A 19,937-nucleotide genomic window follows, 5' to 3' on the forward strand; every position below is an offset into this window, starting at 1 on the left:
CGAACCAAGATCTAATACATGCTCTGTAATTGCTCTTAAATCTTATCCTCATCTCACTTGTTAAATAAAAATAAAACAATTTATTTTGGAGACTCAATGCTTTGTAATCACTTGCTCTACAAATTGAGCTACATCCCTAATATCCCCACTTTTATTTTTCTATATACTCTTATATGTATTTTAGTCTTATGATCATCTCGGTAAATAAAAATAACATAAAATCAAGATATATATATATATATATATATATTTTTTTTTTGTTCTCATTGTTTAATCTTTCTGATGCGTTTAGCTTAGTAATATAAGTAAATATATTGATTTCAACTCACATTTGTCTTGATTGTTAAAAAAGAAAGGGGAGTGACACACATATTTTTTTTTTTGTAGAATGATATAATTACATTATAAAGAAATTTAGATAGATACATAAACATAAATATTTTGTTGCACTTTCTCTTCTAAAAAAAAAGAAGAAAAAAATATTTTGTTGCACTTTTGGCTGCCTTTTATAAATCAAAATTGTGATTTAACAGCATAATGTGGCTCACTTGATTGCCAAGTTCATTGTTCGGAATAGTTGTTGTCATTTTTGGTTAGAGGAATGGCATTCTTGGCTCATGGATTGTATTGATAAAGATTTATTTATCATCTCTAGCTCACGGAGTTTAGGCATTACATCCCTCCTGATGTATTTTTCTTTTAGTTAAAAATAGGGTCCTTGATCAAAAGCTCCAAAATGACCAAAAGTTATCTCACTTACCCCAACAACAGATTTTTATTCCTTCTTACCCAATTTAAACTAAATTGACCTTTTTACCCTCAGCCTAATTAAAAAATTACATTATGCCATGCTTCTCTCTCTCCACCACGATCATGTCCTCTCTCTCTCTCTCTCTCTCTCTCTCTCTCTCTCTCTCTCTCTCTCTCTCTCTCTCTCTCTCTCTCTCTCTCTCTCTCTCTCTCTCCCCAACAACTGTCGGCGATCTCTCTAATGAAAGAGCTCGCTGAGAAAGCTGACGTGTGGAGGACCAACCCGTCGGTGCTGCGCATCTCCGGCGTCGATCCACTCCCCGATCTTCACCTTTGGCTCGGCGTCGAGTTCTTGCCCAGATCTCAGTATCATGCCATGCTTCTGTCTCAGACCCATTCGACGACCCGACTTCCAGTCTCGGGTCGTAGTTTTCCGTTCGCAGCCCGTCCACCAATGTTGGCTTCCTCGACTAGTTCTCCGCGCTCCACCGATTCCTACCGTCGAACGAGTCCGACTCACTGAGCGACAACCCGAACTCGCTGGCATCTACACTCTCTCTCTCGCCAGTCGAAGCTACCGCGCCCTCTCTCTCCTCCACGCCATCTCTCTCTCTCTCTCTCTCCTCTCTCTCCTCCGTACCGATCTGCACCGCAATAGACTACTTCCGGTCCAGATTCTGCAGCCTGAAAAATGGGAGAAGAGGACATGGGTGCCCAGAATAGTTTTTTTTTTTTTTTTAAAGTAACCGGACAGAATGAAACAAAAAAAGTTTTGAATGTCTATTGGGGGGCAATAGACTTCTATTAGAGGGCAATAGACATTTTAAAATTGATATAATCTCTTCGTTTTTTCTTTAATCAAAATTTTATTTGTCTAATTTTAGGAAGTTAAGTTCCTATTCCGACTACTAAAAGTTCTATTGGGGGCCAATAGACGTCTATTGGAGGGCAATATACGTTCTGAATTTATAATAATTAGCTCTTTTTTTCAAAATTTTATTTGTCTAATTTTTTGGAGATTAATTCATATTCTAGTGGGGGGCAATAGACTATTGGAGGCAATAGACATCTATTGGGGGCAATAGACCTCTATTACCCCTCCATTGGGGAGCAATAGATGTTTATTGGGGTAATAAACATGTCCCGCGACCGGCTCCCGTGAAGTCTCCAATGGTTTCTCTCTCTCTCTCTCTCTAAGTAACAATTGGGTAAGGATAAAATGGTATTAAAAAAAAAAACAAAAAAAAAACTTAATGGCGTATTAGGGAAGACCTCCTTCGAGTGTTTTGGATAAGAGAGAATTAAAAAAACTTAATGGGGTAAGTGGGAAAAAAAATATCTAAAAATAGGGTAAATGGACAAAAACCCTTAAAAATATAGCAAATTACCATTAAATACATTTTTAGCCCACATTTTACCACTAACAGGCCTATTTTCTTGCTTTATCATGCGGTATAGTTTCTGCTTCACGCCCAAGCCCATGCTGCCTAGTTCATTCATTTTTGAAGTTCTTTCAGTTAACAAGTAATTACTAAATTGTCCTTTTCATAGTTTAACTAACTGAAAGATCAATTCAGAGTTTTTGACAACTCTAGCAAAATTGAAGACGCACAGCTCAACCAAGCCCATCCTTTTTATCTATTGCAGCAACCTTCCTCTTTGCCATTGCAATTAATCTGTCTATATGATAAATGCAAATATATGAGTACTGACCCTCAGTAGTTTACCAACCCTCAATAATGTACTAACCCTCAATTTGATTAAGAAACCATTATAGCTTACAAGAATGCAAAAGACCTAATCAAAATATCCTCAAAGTTGCAGCAGATCAATGACCAGAATTTCAAGCACAAAATAAAGACTAACAATAGTAATAAAATCAAATATCCACAGAGCCTATAGATAGACATAATTACAATGACCCTCCCATAAAGTAAAGCTAAGAAATCTGTCTAAAAATGCAAGCTCAATTGAACCGATAATAGATTTGAGTTGAATGCCTCATGTAATCAAGCGAATGCAATCAGGAAGCTAAAGCTATTGATTCTCATAAATAAACATAAAAATGAGGTTGTAACATAGGGTTACTGACCCTCAATAGGATACTCACCCTCAATAGTTTACTGACACTCTATGGAATTAATAAACCATTATAGCTCATAAGAATGACTTTCGTACTAGAAAGTGGTAGCTTAAAGAGAACTGATATTTTTCACCTAATTCCATTACCAACCACTAGTTTCGTTACTATCAGGCTGAATAGCAGTTTTCGCCAATCATATTGCAAAAGAGTACAAGCTATTCACCTAACTTAAGATGCAATGATTGAGAAGTCAAAACTAAGAAACTAGAGCACCCAAAAAGCCATGCAAGCAACTAAAGAGAACAAGAAATCATAGAATTAGAATCACATTTATTATAGCAAAACAGAACTGGATAACAATGGAATTTGCAAATTAGAATGGCAAAGGGTAACATGGAGGAAAGTAATTATGGTATGTGAAGAAGCATATCTGCAAAAAAGTGGTTCACTAAGTAAAGAAAAACCAATTCAGTAATAGACAAACCATAGCATTCATAAAGAGTAGCAAGCAACAAAAACAGGTTTCTTCATATTTATGACCTTCACTCAAGCAAATATCTACAGAAATCAAATGATACAGAAAGGATTTGCAGAAATTTTCAAGCAAAAATTTGCAGAACTCTCAATTTCACCATCAAATTAAATAGATAGGAATCAAACAAAGGATTTCCAAATAGAAATCAAATAGTTCACACTAAGAAAAACAGTAACAGAATTCACAACCAAATTGAGCATAATCAAATTTCTAAACCAAAATCCTTTACCTAAGGGAGAGATTATGACAAGACGAGGCTAAAGGAAACTGGAGGATCTGAAGGATTTGACAGTGTTGAATGCAAAGCCGTTGATTTTGACGAAGGCGGAGAACTGATGATTGTCATTGAGGCCCTACTTCGTGCTGCTATACTCAACTATACAAAATTCAACAAAAAAAGCACAAAAACTCAGACTATAGCTACTGACCCTCAATAACTAGAAATTTCTCTACTGACCTTCAAGCCCTAACTTCGCAGGAGCCTCGCCGTCGGAGTCTTGCTCTGTTGCTTCGTCGCCGGAGTCTCGCTATGTTGCTTCACCACTGGAAACTTGCTCTCTTACTTCGTCGTCGGAGTCTCGCTATCTTGCTTCGCCGCTGTGACCAAGCCCTAGCTTCCTTGTGATTGAAATTGAAATGAGGTGAACTGAAACGAAATAGGTCGAGCCAACGTCGATGGTATTTAACGTAATTTGTTGAAAACTATATTGCCCTTTCTGTCACTGGGCCTTATAATGATCGACAACTAGTTAATTTTAATAGACCGCAAGGGCTTCATGTTTTAGATCTTGCACATAGTAAAAAATCAATAACTATTGTAGTTATTGGTGTTTGCCTCTTAAAAATATGAGCGTAGAATTGAGTCACCTAGTTTTTTTGAATTACAAACTCATTTTTTATGAAAAAATAAAATAAAATAAAATAAAATAAAAAAAGGGAAAGAAGAGGACTGTAACGTCGTCGTTCCCACAGCGGTGCCAATCTCAAAGGGCTCGTGAGTCGTCCCTCACTTGTCCCAGTAATCAATTTCTCCTCCAAAGATTCATCAGGTTTCAAGACGAAGAAGACGATCCTCTGTCCTTTTTTTCTCTCTTTCCGCTTTCAAGGTATGTACTTCACCCTAATTCTCTCCCTTATTTATCACAAAACCTCAAATTACAGCCCACAATTTTGTTAGGGTCTCATTTTTCATGGTGGTGTTGGCAGCCTGAGACATATCAAAACGATGGAGGAAATGCTCGCTGTGATAATTTCCATGTTCCTCGTCTTGGCGTTAATTCCACTTTACCTATGGAAACGCCGTCAAGATTCTCGATCGCCCAAAGATCACGACGGCGAGCCTCAGGTTTAGTTTTCGAAACCTAATTCTATTGCGATGCGGTTGTTTAGGTTTCTTGAAAATATTAGGCACCCTAAAGTAGGGTTTTTGTTGTTGATTGAATGCTGTGGAGGCTATTAAGTGTTTTTGGATGTACTGTAATTTTTGTTTGGTGTGATTTGTTGTTGATATTAGGTTGCTCAGAGGGAGGCTGTGGTGCGTCCGACCGGTAATCGGGGGCGGATGCGGAGGAGGCCGGCTGCTGGAGCTAGCACATCATCAGCCGCGGCGGCACCGCCTGTTGAAGGTTTGTGCTCGGCTGTTTTCTTTTGTTTTTTTGATGTTAACAGCTGAAAAGTGATTAGAGAGTGAAAATGTGTTGCGCATAAGCCGAGAGAGGACTAGTTTTGACTGATTAAGTAGCTCAGTGTTAGTGATGAAAGCATTGAAATAGATAGCATTGTGGAAAACTAAAATGTAAATAATGCATTTGTTAGTGGTAGAGGTAAGAACAAATGAGAATTATTGGGGAAATGCAGTTTACTATGTTTGGTATGATTCCTTATGTACTCTGCAAATGTTGAGAATGTGGTATTGTGTCAGAATGTCAGATGAAGTAATTATATATGTTTCTGAATACAGAAGTTGCAGATGGAAGTGACGAGGAAGGTGTTGAGGATGAGACTTATGAAGCCAAAGCTTCAAGGAAAAAGGAAAAGAAGCGTCAAGAGCGGGAAGCACAGCGCCAAGTATTGTTTGTTCTCTTACTTCTTCGTTTGAAAGATTACGCTCTCTCTTTCTCTCCTCCTGTCCTAATTTTTCTTAATAGTAATTGTATCTGTGTCATGAATGCCAATATGAAGATGTAATCATAAATTTGTGAACTAGTTATGTACAATCACTTAGTTGTATCCTTCTATAATAAGATATAAATTACTGAAACACGCAAACACATTTATGTAATGATTTCTTTTGGGCCTTGATGTTTCTTTGCATTTTGATTGTTTTATTTGCTTTGCTTTTTGGTGCAATTGACACACCAGTAGTTTGTTTTAACAAGTTCCCTTCTTTTGTTTAAAGGCTGAACAAGCTGCACGGGACTCGAGGCAAACAAAACAAGATCGCTATGCTGAAATGCGGAGGAGGAAAGATGAGGAGCGGGAGGCACAAGAACATCAGCTGGTGTGTTGATCACCCTGTTTTGTGTTAGAAAATAGATGTGCCTTTGTTTATTTTGAACTGCTAGTTGAGTTACATCCATTATTTTATAGGAAGAAGAAGCCAAGGCTCAGAAGGCTAGGGAGGAGGAAGCTGCTGCATTAGAGCTCGAAAAGTGGAAAGGAGAATTTTCTGTAGATGCTGAAGGTACTACTGAGAATGAAGTGCAAGATGGACATCAGAATTTGCTTTCTAATTTTGTGGAATACATAAAGGTAGGTTTCGATACTGTATCTGTTAAACTCATTTGAAGATTCTGTTTATTGGGTTCACATGAAAACTAGGGATGAAAATTTGCGACTGAGCTGGGATTGTAGTTTTCGAACTTGTCCCAGATTGTTGAGACAAGGTCAACCTGGTCTTAAGCTTATTTGCTAAACTTTTCTAGTCCTAGTTCAGATTAGGTGAGCCAAGCTCAGATGAGCTGACTCTGTTTTGGTTGAACTCGATTGGAGCATAAGCTGATCCCTGAATGACCAATATTTTTTCCTTAAGATAGCTTCACTGTTTGGGATCGTTAATGTTTTTAACATTTGTTTTTGTCATTTTATTACTTGTATGAGAATTCACTAATCAGAGGAATTAACTAGTTAACAAAGTGAGGCTTGTGGGGGGTTATGATTTTTTAATTTGTGGTTCTGTCGTTTGCAGAAACATAAATGTGTCCCCTTGGAAGATCTTGCTGCTGAATTTAAGTTACGGACTCAGGTAATCTCTCTATTTGTTTTGTTGAATGACATCTAAATAAACGGTAAATTAATAAACATCAGTAAATAAATTCCTAGGGTTAGTGACACTGCATCCCCCAAGTGTAGGGTGCAAGGTGTTATTGCACCCATTAGTCTCAATTTCATAATAAATGTCAGGAAGAGTAGGGATTTTTCTTAATTGCTTAGTTTGACAGGGTCACTTCTTTAACTTTATGTACAAAACCAAATTCCCTCACTTATGTCCGAGCATTTTATGTCAACATTAAAATGGTTCCTGCAAAGTAATTGGAAATGGTCTTTGTCAACATTCCATACCCTACATCCTGCAGTTGGGGTTGAAGACTACTTTTAGTTGTCTAAAAGATTCAATCATGACCTTTTTTAACAACGGTGTGCAATGAGAAAAACACCATATACTTGGAGGTGCAAAGTGTACTCCAAACTTTTATTCCAAAATTTATTTAGTTAAGTTTATATTGATTTTTTTTTTCAAAGTGATTAATCAACTGAGTGTTGCTCTTTTTATATAAGACATGTTTTCTTTATGCAATCTATTACATATAGAAATTGGCCTTTTGGTTTCTTAGTCCCACATTGTCTTTCATTATGCCTGGTTTGGCTTCCTAATTTTGCTACACAACATATGGTTCATGCAGGAATGCATCAACCGGATTAACTCTCTGGAAAGTATGGGTATGTGCAATTTCATTTCCCCATATAATTGTTTCACAGAATGAAAAGTGACTTCCTTCAGATGGTGGAAATGCAGATCTTGTTGTTGTTGCCCCTTACTGAGAAAATTTGTTTGCTTTGTTTGTATTAGGGCAACTTTCTGGTGTCATGGATGACAGAGGGAAATACATATACATCTCCCAAGAAGAGATGCAAGCCGTGGCAGACTATATCAAGCGTCAAGGGAGGGTTAGCATTGCACATCTTGCTAGCAAGTCTAACCAGTTCATTGACTTGGAGCCAAAAGCCCAGTTTGTTGAAGAAATCAGTATTGTCGAAGAGATTGCTGCCACTTGATCCGTTTAATGTACTTTGTACATGTAAAATACAATTACTACGTAGTGTAATGGTTATTATGCACACACACGGTTAACATAACATATAACACAGAGGGTTAAGGAGGTAAGAAATTTAGAAAGCTCATCTCAGAATTTCTTTGCTGCAGATTTTACTGATGAAAAACTTTTAGAAAACTATAAAAATGACCGTGATATCTCCATCAGGTTTTGTAGGTCTCAAAATGAACAGTTAACATTTGACCATTGTGTTGGTTTAATATCAGACCCCATTGTGATAAGACAAATGGCTGTATTTCCTTCCATCTATTCATCTATTGTATTGTTGTATTTATTCCTTTAGGAGCTGCTGCAATCTAGTCTAATGCAGATGATTTTGCTTCAATTTTCCAAAACCCAATTTGGTTGCGATCAAATCCTAGATACAGGAACAATGGGTTCGTGAAATATTTCAACCCAAGACGATCGGTGCTGTTCTGTGTGATGAAGACGATGAAGAAGTTAAGATGAGGAAGACGGTAGCTCATAGACAATCAAAATCGGGAGTGAATCTGGGACAAGACCCTATAAATAAAAACAGAAAACGAAAGCCCATAGAGGATATAGAATATACAGAATAGTTAGGGAGGCAGACAAATTGCGAGGTTCGCACCGTCGCGGAGTATTTGAAAGTTATGCCTGTAGGGGCGGAACCTGACGAAGGAATTTTATTAAATAAAATCCCGACGTAGATGGTGCAGAATTGGCCTTTTAATCCAAACACTGCCTTAAGTGCAGCATTGGCCTTTTAATTCCAAACAAAACCCTAACCCAAGCAACCCCGTCCTCGACCGGAGCCTTCAACCAATCAAACAACATCGTTGAATGGAAGAGCGAGAATTTGACCTAGAGCTGAATATCTGGGCCAAGCCACCATCCACTGGCAAAAGAGACTAGCCAATGAAACCTCTCGAAGCCTACAGAAAACACCATGGGAATTGCCAATTACGACAATGAAGAGGTAGATGGTGGCCTGAGCTCCAAACTTTCTTCAGCAGCGCCCGGTCTCCACTCATTGTCGAAAGACTCGCGTTGCCGTTTCTTGCCACGAACTTTGACACAAACCTATACTAGGCCCCAAGATCGTAACCCCATGGCCATGCAAAATATCAATTAGCGTCTGTGTTATGGAAGTAGGCTAAGGCGGGTTATCCGTGCATGTACTCTGCACGTGTTTTTTAATTGTTCTTTAATTAGATTAATTTCTGTAATCAGTTAATTAGGGTTAATTAACTGTCAGTAGGGTTGTTAAGCAGTCTTCCCTTTACATGCACAACACGTGTCCTTATCTGAGTGAGCAATATGGGTATATCCCTCGTTTCTGTATGCGGTGGAAATCAATCAATATATCAAGCTAATTTCTTCTTCCTCTTTTCAATTCTCTTAGTTTTCTCTCTGCAATCTTGCCATAGTTAGGGTTCCCACCCTAACAACTGGTATCAGAGCTAGACCATGGTCAAACTCAAGGGGCCGGGGAAACCCACCTCACCGCCGCCTATGTCCGGCGAGCTCTCTCACCTGGAATTTGAGTTCGAGCATCCTTTCATGAATCCATGGCCTCTTCACTTGCTAGCTTCAAATCGGTGTTCATGGATGACATGCGTCAGCTGCAACTCGCTCAGCAGGGTGGTGCTGCTATCCCTCAGCCGGATGGCACGGTTCGATTTGGATCGATCCCTTCACCGGTACTCCAACACATTCCACCGCCGGTATTGGAAGCTGTTTCTATTGGCATGGCTGGATCGGAAGCTATTTCGACTGGCGGGGCTGGATCTGAAGGTAGTACTCATATCCCAACTGCTGATATGCTATTAGGATTTGTTAATGAATCGACTACTAACACTGTTGGATCTACTATTCCTGTGGGATCACACACTGATATGCACCTGGTTAACCTGGATGAGAAGAAACACGGTACTGAAATGACGTCTACGATTGGATCCAAAACGTCTACGATTGGATCCAAACCTCTCGAGGGTAGTACCTCTTCCACTCAAATGATAAGCACTCCCACTGGTTTCCCATTCCACGCTAGCGCCATGGGGATCACACAGCCTTACCCCCCCCCTCAGTATCCTGGCTTCGGATCACAACCCCAACACCATGGCCCCTATTATTCTACTATGAGCCTGCCCTTCTTCACTAACCCGAGTTATCCCAACCCACCTCTGGTTGAGCAAGATCCATTCATGATGACCTATTCAATGACCTATTCAGGCCCTTACACAGCAACCATGTTCACTATGTCGGCTAGTACTGCACAGGTTACGTTACCCTTTGCAGTACCCCATTACATTCAAGCTAACCCTACACCATTAATCACCTCTACGGTGCCTACCTTTGCTACCACAACTACAACTCACATATCAGCCTATCCATATAGCTCCCAGTTCCCTCTAAACCATTCACACCCTTCCCAATTACCCCCGACAAACATGCGTTACGCCATCCCTTACATGCAACCTTACCCTTCTCAAATGCCTCATGTGGATCCGAACTTACCAACCATGAAGCAAATGAGGCTTGAATTCAGTGTGTTTAGTGGTGGGGATCCGGTTGAATGGTTGAACAAGGCTGAGCAATACTTTGAGTTCTACCAGATTCCAGAGGACAGGAAACTTTCAATTGCTACAATGCATTTATCTGACAAGGCCTCAGATAGATGGTATATGTTCCGACATGAGTTCTCGCATACTTGGCAGGGTTTGGCTGACCTACTTATGCGAGAGTTTAGTGGATACAACAGGTCAGAATATCAGGCTGCTTTGGCAAGGATGTCACAAACGGGTAGTGTGGAGAATTACAAGGAACAATTTACAAAGCTATCCAGATGAGCTCCTGGCTTTCCTCCTGAGGTGCTATTATCTTGTTTCATAGGTGGACTTAAAGAGGATATCAGGGTGGATGTTCAAGCTCAGAAACCTAGAACATTATATGAGGCCTGTGAGCTGGCTCGGGTGTATGAGACCAGGAATGAAGGCCATAGACATTTTGCTAGAACTGCTAACCATCACAGGCTCATAAGTGGAAGTCATTCTGATGTCCCATAGAGGCCTTCAAACAGTGGTCATCGATTACAAACCTCCTCAGCTGCAAGACATGTGCAGGCTCCAAGTAACAATGGAGGGAAGAGATTATCTCATGCAGAGTACCAAGAAAGGAGGGCCAAGAATCAATGTTTCTTCTGTGAGGAAACTTTTAAGCCCGGGCATAACTGCAAGAAGGGACAGTTGATGATCATGGAGGTCACACAAGAGGATGAGGACTTGTTGAGTATTGCAGATTCCATAGAACAAGAGGTTCCCCCAATTACTGATATTGAGGAGCCACTGATCAGGTTGCAAGTCATGGGAGATGTGAATTCTAGTCCAGCTACCATGCAAGTTAAGGGAATTTTCAACAAAAAAAGTGTACATGTGCTTATTGATTCCGGAGCAACACATAACTTCATTCACCCTCAACTGTTGAAGAATACCAAAGTGCCGATTCATAAACTTTCTCCACTTAATGTTATTTTGGCAAGTGGTGCCAAAATGAAGACCAAAGGAGAAGCCACAGTGGAGCTACAATTGCAAGAATTTAAATTCTCAGATAGTTTCTTTATCTTACTTGTCACCGGTTGTGAGATAGTCGTTGGGGTGGGGCAGGTTGGCTAAGATCACTTGGTGATATCTTATGGAATTTTGATTCCATGAAATGAAGTTCTATGCGCAAGGGTGTGAATACTTGCTGCAAGGGGAAACCAAGACTGAGGCTACAGTAATAAGTTGGAAAGCCATGACAAGGTTGCTTAAGAAAGAAAGAGAAGCAATGTTAGTGCAGCTACAACCTTCTCTAAGAAATCATACTGTCACAAGTGACCATGCTAAACTGCAAGCCTTGATCAGCAAGTATGAAGATTTGTTCAGTACCCCAACCACCTTACCACCTGCTAGGCCGCAAGACCATAAAATTGAGTTGGTGCCTAACACTCCACCCATAAGTGTGAGGCCCTACAGGCACCCTCACTTTCAGAAGATTGAAATAGAAAAGATTGTGCAAGAGCTCTTGGAAAATGGAATCATTAAGCCAAGTGTAAGCCCCTTCTCTTCTCCTGTACTTTTGGTTAAAAAAAAAGATGGCACTTGGAGAATGTGTGTGGATTATAGATCACTTAATACTGCAACAGTCAAGGATAAGTATCCTATTCCAGTGGTTGATGAGCTATTGGATGAAGTACATGGCTCTACTATATTCACAAAGCTTGATCTGAGGTCTGGTTATCATCATATCAGAATGGATGTAGCTGATGTGAGCAAGACCGCTTTTAGAACACACAATGGGCATTATGAGTTTTTGGTCATGTCATTTGGGCTTACCAATGCCCCATCCACATTTCAGTAAGTAATGAATGATGTGTTGAGAGACTATTTGAGGAAATTTGCACTGGTATTCTTTGATGACATACTAATATACAGTCCCACATTGGAGTCTCATTTGGAACATTTAGAGAAGGTATTTCAAAAACTACAACAGTACTTTCTAAAGGTTAAGAAAAGCAAATGCAGTTTTGGGGTTCCTTCTGTTGAGTACCTAGGACGTGTTATCAATGCTTTAGGTGTCTCAGTTGATCCGGCTAAGATTGAATGCATCAGGACATGGAACAAACCCAAAACAGTTAAAGGATTAAGGGGATTTTAGGGACTGGCTGGATACTATAGAAAATATGTCAAACATTTTGGCACCATTGCAAAGCCCCTCACAGATATGTTAAAGTTGGGAGGATTCCAGTGGACTCCAGCATCTGAAGCAGCATTTGAAGACCTCAAGAAAGCACTCATGAATACACCTGTGTTGGCTTTACCTGATTTCACTAAAGAATTTGTGATTGAATGTGATGCTTCAGGTGTAGGCATTGGAGCCATCTTGTCTCAGGAAGGTCACCCTATAACATTTTTGAGCAAAGCTTTGGCACCTAGGCATGTGGCTCTCTCAGTATATGACAAGGAAATGTTGGCTGTTGTTTTTGCTGTACAACATTGGAGGCCTTATCTGTTGGGGAGACATTTTAGCATTTACACTGATCACAGGACTATTCAGTATTTCTTGGAACAGAAGATATCCACTCCTACGCAGCAAAAGTGGCTGCTTAAACTTGCAGGGTATGACTACTCCATCCATTACAAATCTAGAAAAAATAACTCCGCCCCTGATGCTTTATCCAGGAAGGAAGAGTTAGGCAACAACGGGTCAAAAACCATTTCCAAGTATGGAGCATTGAACACTAGCACTGGTATCTCATCACCTGTTCATGGTTTTGTTAGTGAGATTCAATCTGCTTGTTTGCTTGATCCTGAGGCAAATGATATCCAGCAACAAGTCACTTAAAATGCTACACCACCTGCTCAGTATTCTCTCACTAACTCTCAGCTAATGTACAAGGGTAAGATTTTTGTTCCCAAATTTGACAACTGGAGGGACAAGATCATGGCCGACTTTCACAATGGTTTTAATGGTGGTCATGCTGGCAGGCAGAGAACTTTTAAAAGGGTCAACAGGTCATTTGTGTGGCCGGGAATGCATAAGGATGTTAAGACTTTTGTGGCAGGTTGTCATACATGCCAACAGAATCACTATGAAACCATTCATCCCCCAGGGTTGTCGCAGCCAAATATGATCCCATACAAAGCTTGGACTAATATTTCTATGGATTTTATTGAGGGTTTACCCAACTCTGTTGGCAAGACTGTGATCATGGTGGTAGTTGATAGGTTTACGAAATATGCACATTTCATTGCTTTGGCTCATCCTTATACAGCTGCTATAGTGGTTCAGCATTTTATCACTGGGATTTTCAAATTACATGGGATGCTAGAAGCCATCATATCCGACAGAGATCCAGTCTTCCTAAGTACATTCTGGGAGGCATTTTTTAAGGCTCAAGGCACCAGTCTAAACAAGAGTTCAGCTTACCATCCCCAAACAGATGGCCAGACAGGGAATCTCAACAGGACATTGGAGCAGTACTTGAGGTGTGTGGTAGGTGAGAAACCCCATTCATGGGTGGCTGCATTACCTTGGGTTGAATATTGGTATAACACTGCTCACCACTCAGCCATTGGCATGACTCCCTTCCAAGCTCTTTATGGCTATGAGCCTCCCACTATCACACTCTACTCCCCAGGATCGACTGATGTGGAAGCAGTGGATGAACAATTGCAAACCAGAGATGAGCTGTTGGCTGTACTCAAGAGAAATTTACAAGTAGCCCAAGCTCGGATGAAACAGTTCTACGATAAAAAGCATACTGAAAGAGTCTTTGCAGAGGGAGATTGGGTGTATCTGAGGTTGCAACCATATAGGCAGCAATCTGTTGAAAATAGACTTGTTCCCAAGCTGGCACCTAGATATTATGGTCCTTACCAGATTGAGAAACGAATTGGCTCAATGGCATACAAATTGAAACTCCCTAATTCAGCCAGAGTGCATCCTGTGTTTCACGTGTCCTTGTTGAAGAAGAAAATTGGTGATGCAGCAGTAGTCTCAGCACATTTGTCACCAACTGTGGACCCTCACAACCGCCGGTGGTATCCTGCCAAAGTCCTTGACAGACGTATGTTTAAAAAGGGAAACGCACTAGTGACTAAGTGGCTGATTCAATGGCTGGGACGTTCTTCAATGGAGGAGGCCACGTGGGAGGAGGCTGATCAACTGTTGCAGCGCTTTCCAGACTTTCAAGCTTGAGGACAAGCTCCATTTCAAGGGGAATGGAATGTTATGGAAGTAGGCTAAGGCGGGTTATCCGTGCATGTACTCTGCACGTGTTCTTTAATTGTACTTTAATTAGAGTAATTTCTGTAATCAGTTAATTAGGGTTAATTAATTGTCAGTAGGGTTGTTAAGCAGTCTTCCCTTACATGCACAACACGTGTCCTTATCTCAGTGAGCAGTATGGGTATATATCCCTCGTTTCTGTATGCGGTGGAAATCAATCAATATATCAAGCTATTTTCTTCTTCCTCTTTTCAATTCTCTTAGTTTTCTCTCTGCAATCTTGCCATAGTTAGGGTTCCCAGCCTAACAGTCTGTGAAGAACTTATTACCAGTTTTAAGTCAAATCTGTTGCCAAAACCTAGATATAGTTTCTCTGGAACTGGAACTAGAATCGTCACAAACAAGGAGAGCGATCAGCATCCTTGCCGCTCCAATGGTGTGCCATAATCCTCCATCATCATCACTGATTCCATCAACCTCACCCAGACGATGTGTAGGGCCAAGCCACCACTGTTACAAGAGAAAAGATCTAAGTAAACAAACGAGCTTGGTGGTAGGCGTTGTATAAAAGCGTCGACAATGTTCCTCGAAGGCCTCGAGGCTCAAGGACAAAACCTAACATCTATTATGCTTTCCATCAAAACCCTAACAAAGTTCTTTGATGACGTTTAACTTTCGAATGTTTTGTAATAAAAGAAACCCGTCAAACAATAGAAGTCATTTTAGGTATGTAATTTTAAATATGAACAACCCCTCTCGTGGTTTTTTAATTTTTATAAATATATATATATATATATATATATTTTTTTTATCAGGTAGTTAGCTGTTAGTAATGCCCATGCAGTGGTATCCCAACGCTAGGACACCTGCACCGACATTGCGGCGAAAGCCAGACTAATCACCTGCACCGCAGAGGCACGAACCCAAAGGATCCCTCAAATTTGCTGGCCACGGGATGAAGCTGGGATTCGAACACTAGACCTGGAGGGTTCCAGACTAGGCCTTTCGACCAACACACCACACCACGTGGTTTAATTTTTATATTTGTATTTGAATTTTTCTAGGTTTTTGACATCTTTCTTAAAGATACTTAAGAAGGAGCCAGGCAAACCTAATTTAAACTCGAGCTTATTCCACAATCAGACAGCCAAGACGAGCTTAAAATGTCAATAATTCAACCAAAGAGAGGTTAAGCTTGGAGAAAATAGTTCTAGATTGAACCCATCGAGTTTGACCTTGTTAAAATACAATAGCCAAAATTAATTACCTTAGCTAGCATTCGTCTTGGCTCATCAATCTTTACAGAAAAGACTATTATCCCAACTCCGACAAGAATAGCTGATAAACAGATCTTATATAAAGAATTGAAACTGATTAATTTTCTCATTTTAACAAATATGTTAGCATCAATTTTTGTCTGAATTCAGATCGAGTCGACCAAGGAAACTAGAAATGACACGATATACATGACAATATATGGTCACAAGCAAGACTTTGCTCTTTGGTTTTTTTTTTTTTTTTTTTTGGTTGTCTACTATTTTTTTTCCATCATTTTGTAATTACTAGCGTAAGGTTTGTTTACTTTACCACATGCACCATAGCATAGCCAGGTAGCAGTGGCACCAATGGTTAGAACTTAGAAGCAAGACTTCGTCGTTTTATGGAACAGTTTTGCCAGCTCAAACCAGCTGAAGGCCCCCAAAACAGTAATTTCTTTTTTTGTACTCAGCAACAAACTCGTTAACAAACAGTCAACACACACACGAATAAGGGTCGTCGTTTGATAACAGTCTTTCGTGTCCATGCTATTTACGTCTTGGTTTTTCCTACAAATTCTACCATAAATTAACCAGCACTTTGGCTTTAAAACAAGGCTACGAAAATTGCAAGCAAACCGAAGCTCCCGCTAAAACTAGCGGAAGAGAATTGAGCTTGACCCAATCTTCCAGTGTCTTTCTCCCTTCAAAAATTTATACCGTCCCATCTCTCTCTACTGTGGGGTTTTACACAGACCTCCACGGCCTTCTCACTAGCCGCGTTCTCGCGCGGCCCGTGCTCAATCATTATTTCTGTTTCTGATATCCAATTAGCCACAACCCTGAATAAGATTGTTCTCCGAAAAACAGAAATAACATTGAGAGTTTCCAATACATCTCAAAACAATGGAAACAAGTTCGAGCATGAAGATCCCGTGGAGCTTGTTGATTCTATTGTTTTTGGGGGTGTTTGCTTCTAGGATAGATGTTAGTTACGGTCAAGCAGACGGCGGCGATGACGGAGGGGACGGCGACAAGCCAGCCCCTCCGCCGGAGCAAGATGACTGCGATGGCATCTTCTTGACCTACACGTTCATCTCGCGCGAGAAAGAATATCCGCACAAGAAGAACGTGTCGGCACAGGCCTGGGCGTTCAAGTCGGAGGCCAGCATCTTGAACGCCGGGTCCTCGGAGCTCAAGGCGTGGAAGATGTACATAGGGTTTCAGCATCGAGAGATATTGGTGTCGGCAGACGGGGCTGTGATGGTGGACGGTGGTGATTTCCCTGCCTCCGTTGGGAAAAACGGGACTTACTTTCAAGGAAACACACAAACCAACTTGAAGAACTCCATCGATACGGCCGGGGATGTCAATCAGATTCAGGCAAGGATTAAGTTGAAGGGAACCCAGTTCGGCCTCCCGGCCAAGGCAATACCCATGCCCAAGACCATTCGCCTCGTCAACGATGGATATAAGTGCCCTGCACCTCGTATACGAGGTACGTACTTCCACTCATGTCAATCACATGTGCATGAAAACCTAATAATACAACTTTGGTGATCGAAGAAGCAAGATAATTCTTTACAACAAACACCCAATGGATTGAGTCAGCGCTCAGATATGATTTGGGCGTGTGTTAAAAAATTATCTTGCTTTTTGATTTTGTACGTGTTTTATGATTTATATCATACGTTCACAAGTCAGCTATTAAACCATTGAATATATGGATTTGTTGAAAGTGATTGATGATTTATATGTTGTGTTTGATGGTGATCTGAGCAGGGAAGTCAAGCATGTTCGTTTGTTGTCAACCAGATCCAAAGTTCAAGTTGAAAGACGAAAAAAACACCAAATTCCTGCCTAAACAGAATGGTGATCTCTCCATCGTATACGATGTAATGGATTCCTATTCAAACAACTATCTGGCCCAAGTCACCATCGACAACCTGCACCCACTCGGCCGTCTTGACCACTGGAATTTGACCTGGGAATGGCAGAAGAATGAGTTCATTCAGACAATGAGAGGGGCCTATACTCACAAGAGGGACCCATCCGAGTGCCTCTACGGCCAGGCTGGAAAGATTTACAAGGACATGGACTTCTCTAAGGTCATGAATTGTGAAAAGAAGCCTACCATCACCGACCTCCCACCGACTATGAAGGATGACGAGAAGGTCGGAAAGCTGCCCAAGTGCTGTAGAAACGGAACCATCTTGCCGACAATCATGAACGACACCCAATCACAGGCAATGTTCCAGCTCCAAGTCTTCAAGCTTCCGCCTGATGACAATAGAACCTCTCTCACTCCACCCCAGAAGTGGAGCATTTATGGGCCAGTGAACCCTAATTACGTATGTGGACCTCCAATCAGAATCGAACCAACTCAGTTTCCTGACCCGAGCGGGCTTCAGTCTACAACTTCTGCAATTGCAAGTTGGCAAGTGGTATGTACGCGCGCGCATTGAATATATATCACCAAATTTGTTTACTAAATGATGCCTCGTTACACACGAATATGATGTGTCGTTGCACACGAATATATAAATGAAGCACTTCTAATTAGATAATCAGTATGACATGAAATGCAGCATTGGTTGCATATATTGTTCTGAAAATTAATGGTTTTTCCGACAGGTTTGCAACATAACCAAGCCAAAGGTGCCTCGTTGCTGCGTGTCATTTTCAGCCTACTTCAGCGAGTCGGTGGTGCCATGCAACACTTGCGCCTGTGGCTGCCAGGAAAGTAAGCTACCTCACTGCGACGTAAAAGCCAAAGCAATGCCTCTACCAGGAGAAGCATTGCTTGTGCCTTTTGCCAACAGAACTGAAAAGGCGAAAGCTTGGGCCAAAATCAAACACTTGGACATACCCAAAAAGCTTCCATGCGGAGACAACTGTGGAGTTAGTCTCAATTGGCACATAGACTCGGACTACCAGAGTGGATGGACTGCTCGTCTAACTCTCTTTAACTGGGGGAATGAACCATTTCAAGATTGGTTCACGGCAGTAGAAATGAACAAGGCTTTTGAAGACTATGAAAATGTGTACTCATTCAACGGGACGAAAATGGAAAAGGTCAAAAACACCATCTTGTTTCAGGGTCTGAAAGGTTTGAACTACTTGATAGAAATGAAAAATGCGACCAATAATAAAGACCCTCGGGTACCTGGAAAGCAGCAGTCGGTTATTTCTTTTAAGAAGACACACTTTCATGATATTAATATAAAGGGGGGTCAAGGTTTCCCATCAAAAGTTCTGTTCAATGGAGAGGAGTGCTCACTTCCTAGGGAATTCCCCAAGAGCGGCGCAGAGCATCAGGCCCGTAGTAATATCCTCCTCATCTTGTTCGTTGTAATTGCGAGTTTTGTGTTCATGACAGACCGCTTCCACTGATGGATGACCGGCAAAGGTTGTTGATTCTGGTAATACAATGATAGACTCACCAAATTAAGCTTATTTGCCAAATGATGTGATGATGTGTTGTGTCTGTGTGTAAGGTAGTATCTTACTTGTTAGAAATAAATGAGGTCCATAATGGACCCAAATTTGAATAAATATATGAAACACTCCCGCATCATTTGGTAAAGTAATATGTAGCGAGTGTAACAGTGCTCTTAATTGAATTTTGTTGTAGCTAGCTAGGAAGGTCAGTTTTAATTAATTAATTAATTGATATTTTTCCTCACATAGATACCATCATCGGTGTCCTATCTCAGCTGCAACAGGATCGATGTTTATGCAATCAGGCACAAAAAGAATCATACGTGAGTGATGCTTGCTAGCTACCAAGTCGAGTCCCATATGCCGACGAGGAGATTGTAACTAGTGAAAACAGACGCTATGAAAAATTTGTACAAAATTTTAGTTACTTGCAGTGATTATATAACTCATGAGGATGGATTCACTTGGGTCATTTTGTTAGTAGCATTTTTTGGGTTTTCATAGGCTACAACTCTAATGTTTGTAATGTAATTAAGTTCCAAAATGTTTGACGTGTCGAGTTGGAGAAAACATATGGCAAAGCAATGTCAAAGTTAAATAAGAAAAGGACTGCATCGCATAAAAAACAAAATAATACCATACACACTTTTGCAGAAGAATGAATTGTCATTAAGAACCTCTTATCAAAAACAAATGACGACGAATTATCAGTCGACAAAGGCCTTCCATAAAAATGTAGGTTAAAACCAGACATAGTTTTACTGATACAAGTGTCATCGCCAATAGCCTACCACAAAGAAAATAAA

At 40.6% G+C, this 19,937-nt stretch overlaps 2 protein-coding genes across 4 annotated transcripts; both read left to right on the top strand.

Moving 5' to 3' along the window:
* Positions 1 to 4,303: 4,303 nt before the first annotated feature.
* LOC112168435 (DDRGK domain-containing protein 1) lies at positions 4,304 to 7,790 on the top strand. Of its 2 annotated transcripts, none has more exons than XM_024305560.2 (9): positions 4,304 to 4,474; positions 4,546 to 4,713; positions 4,882 to 4,993; positions 5,329 to 5,435; positions 5,767 to 5,868; positions 5,958 to 6,119; positions 6,556 to 6,612; positions 7,271 to 7,307; positions 7,438 to 7,790. In XM_024305560.2, exons 2-9 carry the CDS (start codon positions 4,594 to 4,596, stop codon positions 7,641 to 7,643), a joined length of 903 nt encoding a protein of 300 aa, XP_024161328.1. In that variant the 5' UTR covers positions 4,304 to 4,474; positions 4,546 to 4,593; the 3' UTR covers positions 7,644 to 7,790. The 2 variants fall into 2 exon arrangements, with proteins under 2 accessions (XP_024161328.1, XP_024161327.1); XM_024305559.2 differs by having other exon boundaries at positions 4,306 to 4,474; positions 4,575 to 4,713.
* Positions 7,791 to 16,328: 8,538 nt separating this feature from the next.
* On the top strand, positions 16,329 to 19,639 carry LOC112166202 (COBRA-like protein 10). 2 transcript variants are annotated; one of them, XM_024302975.2, is made up of 4 exons: positions 16,329 to 17,188; positions 17,473 to 18,134; positions 18,325 to 19,112; positions 19,381 to 19,639. In XM_024302975.2, the coding sequence occupies exons 1-3, from the start codon at positions 16,597 to 16,599 to the stop codon at positions 19,081 to 19,083; spliced, it is 2,013 nt and encodes a 670-aa protein (XP_024158743.1). In that variant the 5' UTR covers positions 16,329 to 16,596; the 3' UTR covers positions 19,084 to 19,112; positions 19,381 to 19,639. The 2 variants fall into 2 exon arrangements, with proteins under 2 accessions (XP_024158743.1, XP_040362403.1); XM_040506469.1 differs by having other exon boundaries at positions 19,407 to 19,639.
* Positions 19,640 to 19,937: the final 298 nt, after the last annotated feature.

Source organism: Rosa chinensis, chromosome 5 (assembly GCF_002994745.2).
Source record: "Rosa chinensis cultivar Old Blush chromosome 5, RchiOBHm-V2, whole genome shotgun sequence".
Taxonomy (NCBI): Eukaryota; Viridiplantae; Streptophyta; class Magnoliopsida; order Rosales; family Rosaceae; genus Rosa; species Rosa chinensis.

Coding starts and splice junctions, on each gene's coding strand:
- LOC112168435 (XM_024305560.2), top strand. CDS start 4,594: ATGGAGGAAATGCTCGCTGTGATAATTTCCATGTTCCTCGTCTTGGCG. Junction 5,869..5,957: donor AGGCACAAGAACATCAGCTG/GTGTGTTGATCA, acceptor ATTATTTTATAG/GAAGAAGAAGCCAAGGCTCA. Junction 6,613..7,270: donor AATTTAAGTTACGGACTCAG/GTAATCTCTCTA, acceptor TGGTTCATGCAG/GAATGCATCAACCGGATTAA.
- LOC112166202 (XM_024302975.2), top strand. CDS start 16,597: ATGGAAACAAGTTCGAGCATGAAGATCCCGTGGAGCTTGTTGATTCTA. Junction 17,189..17,472: donor CCCTGCACCTCGTATACGAG/GTACGTACTTCC, acceptor TGATCTGAGCAG/GGAAGTCAAGCATGTTCGTT. Junction 18,135..18,324: donor CAATTGCAAGTTGGCAAGTG/GTATGTACGCGC, acceptor TTTTTCCGACAG/GTTTGCAACATAACCAAGCC.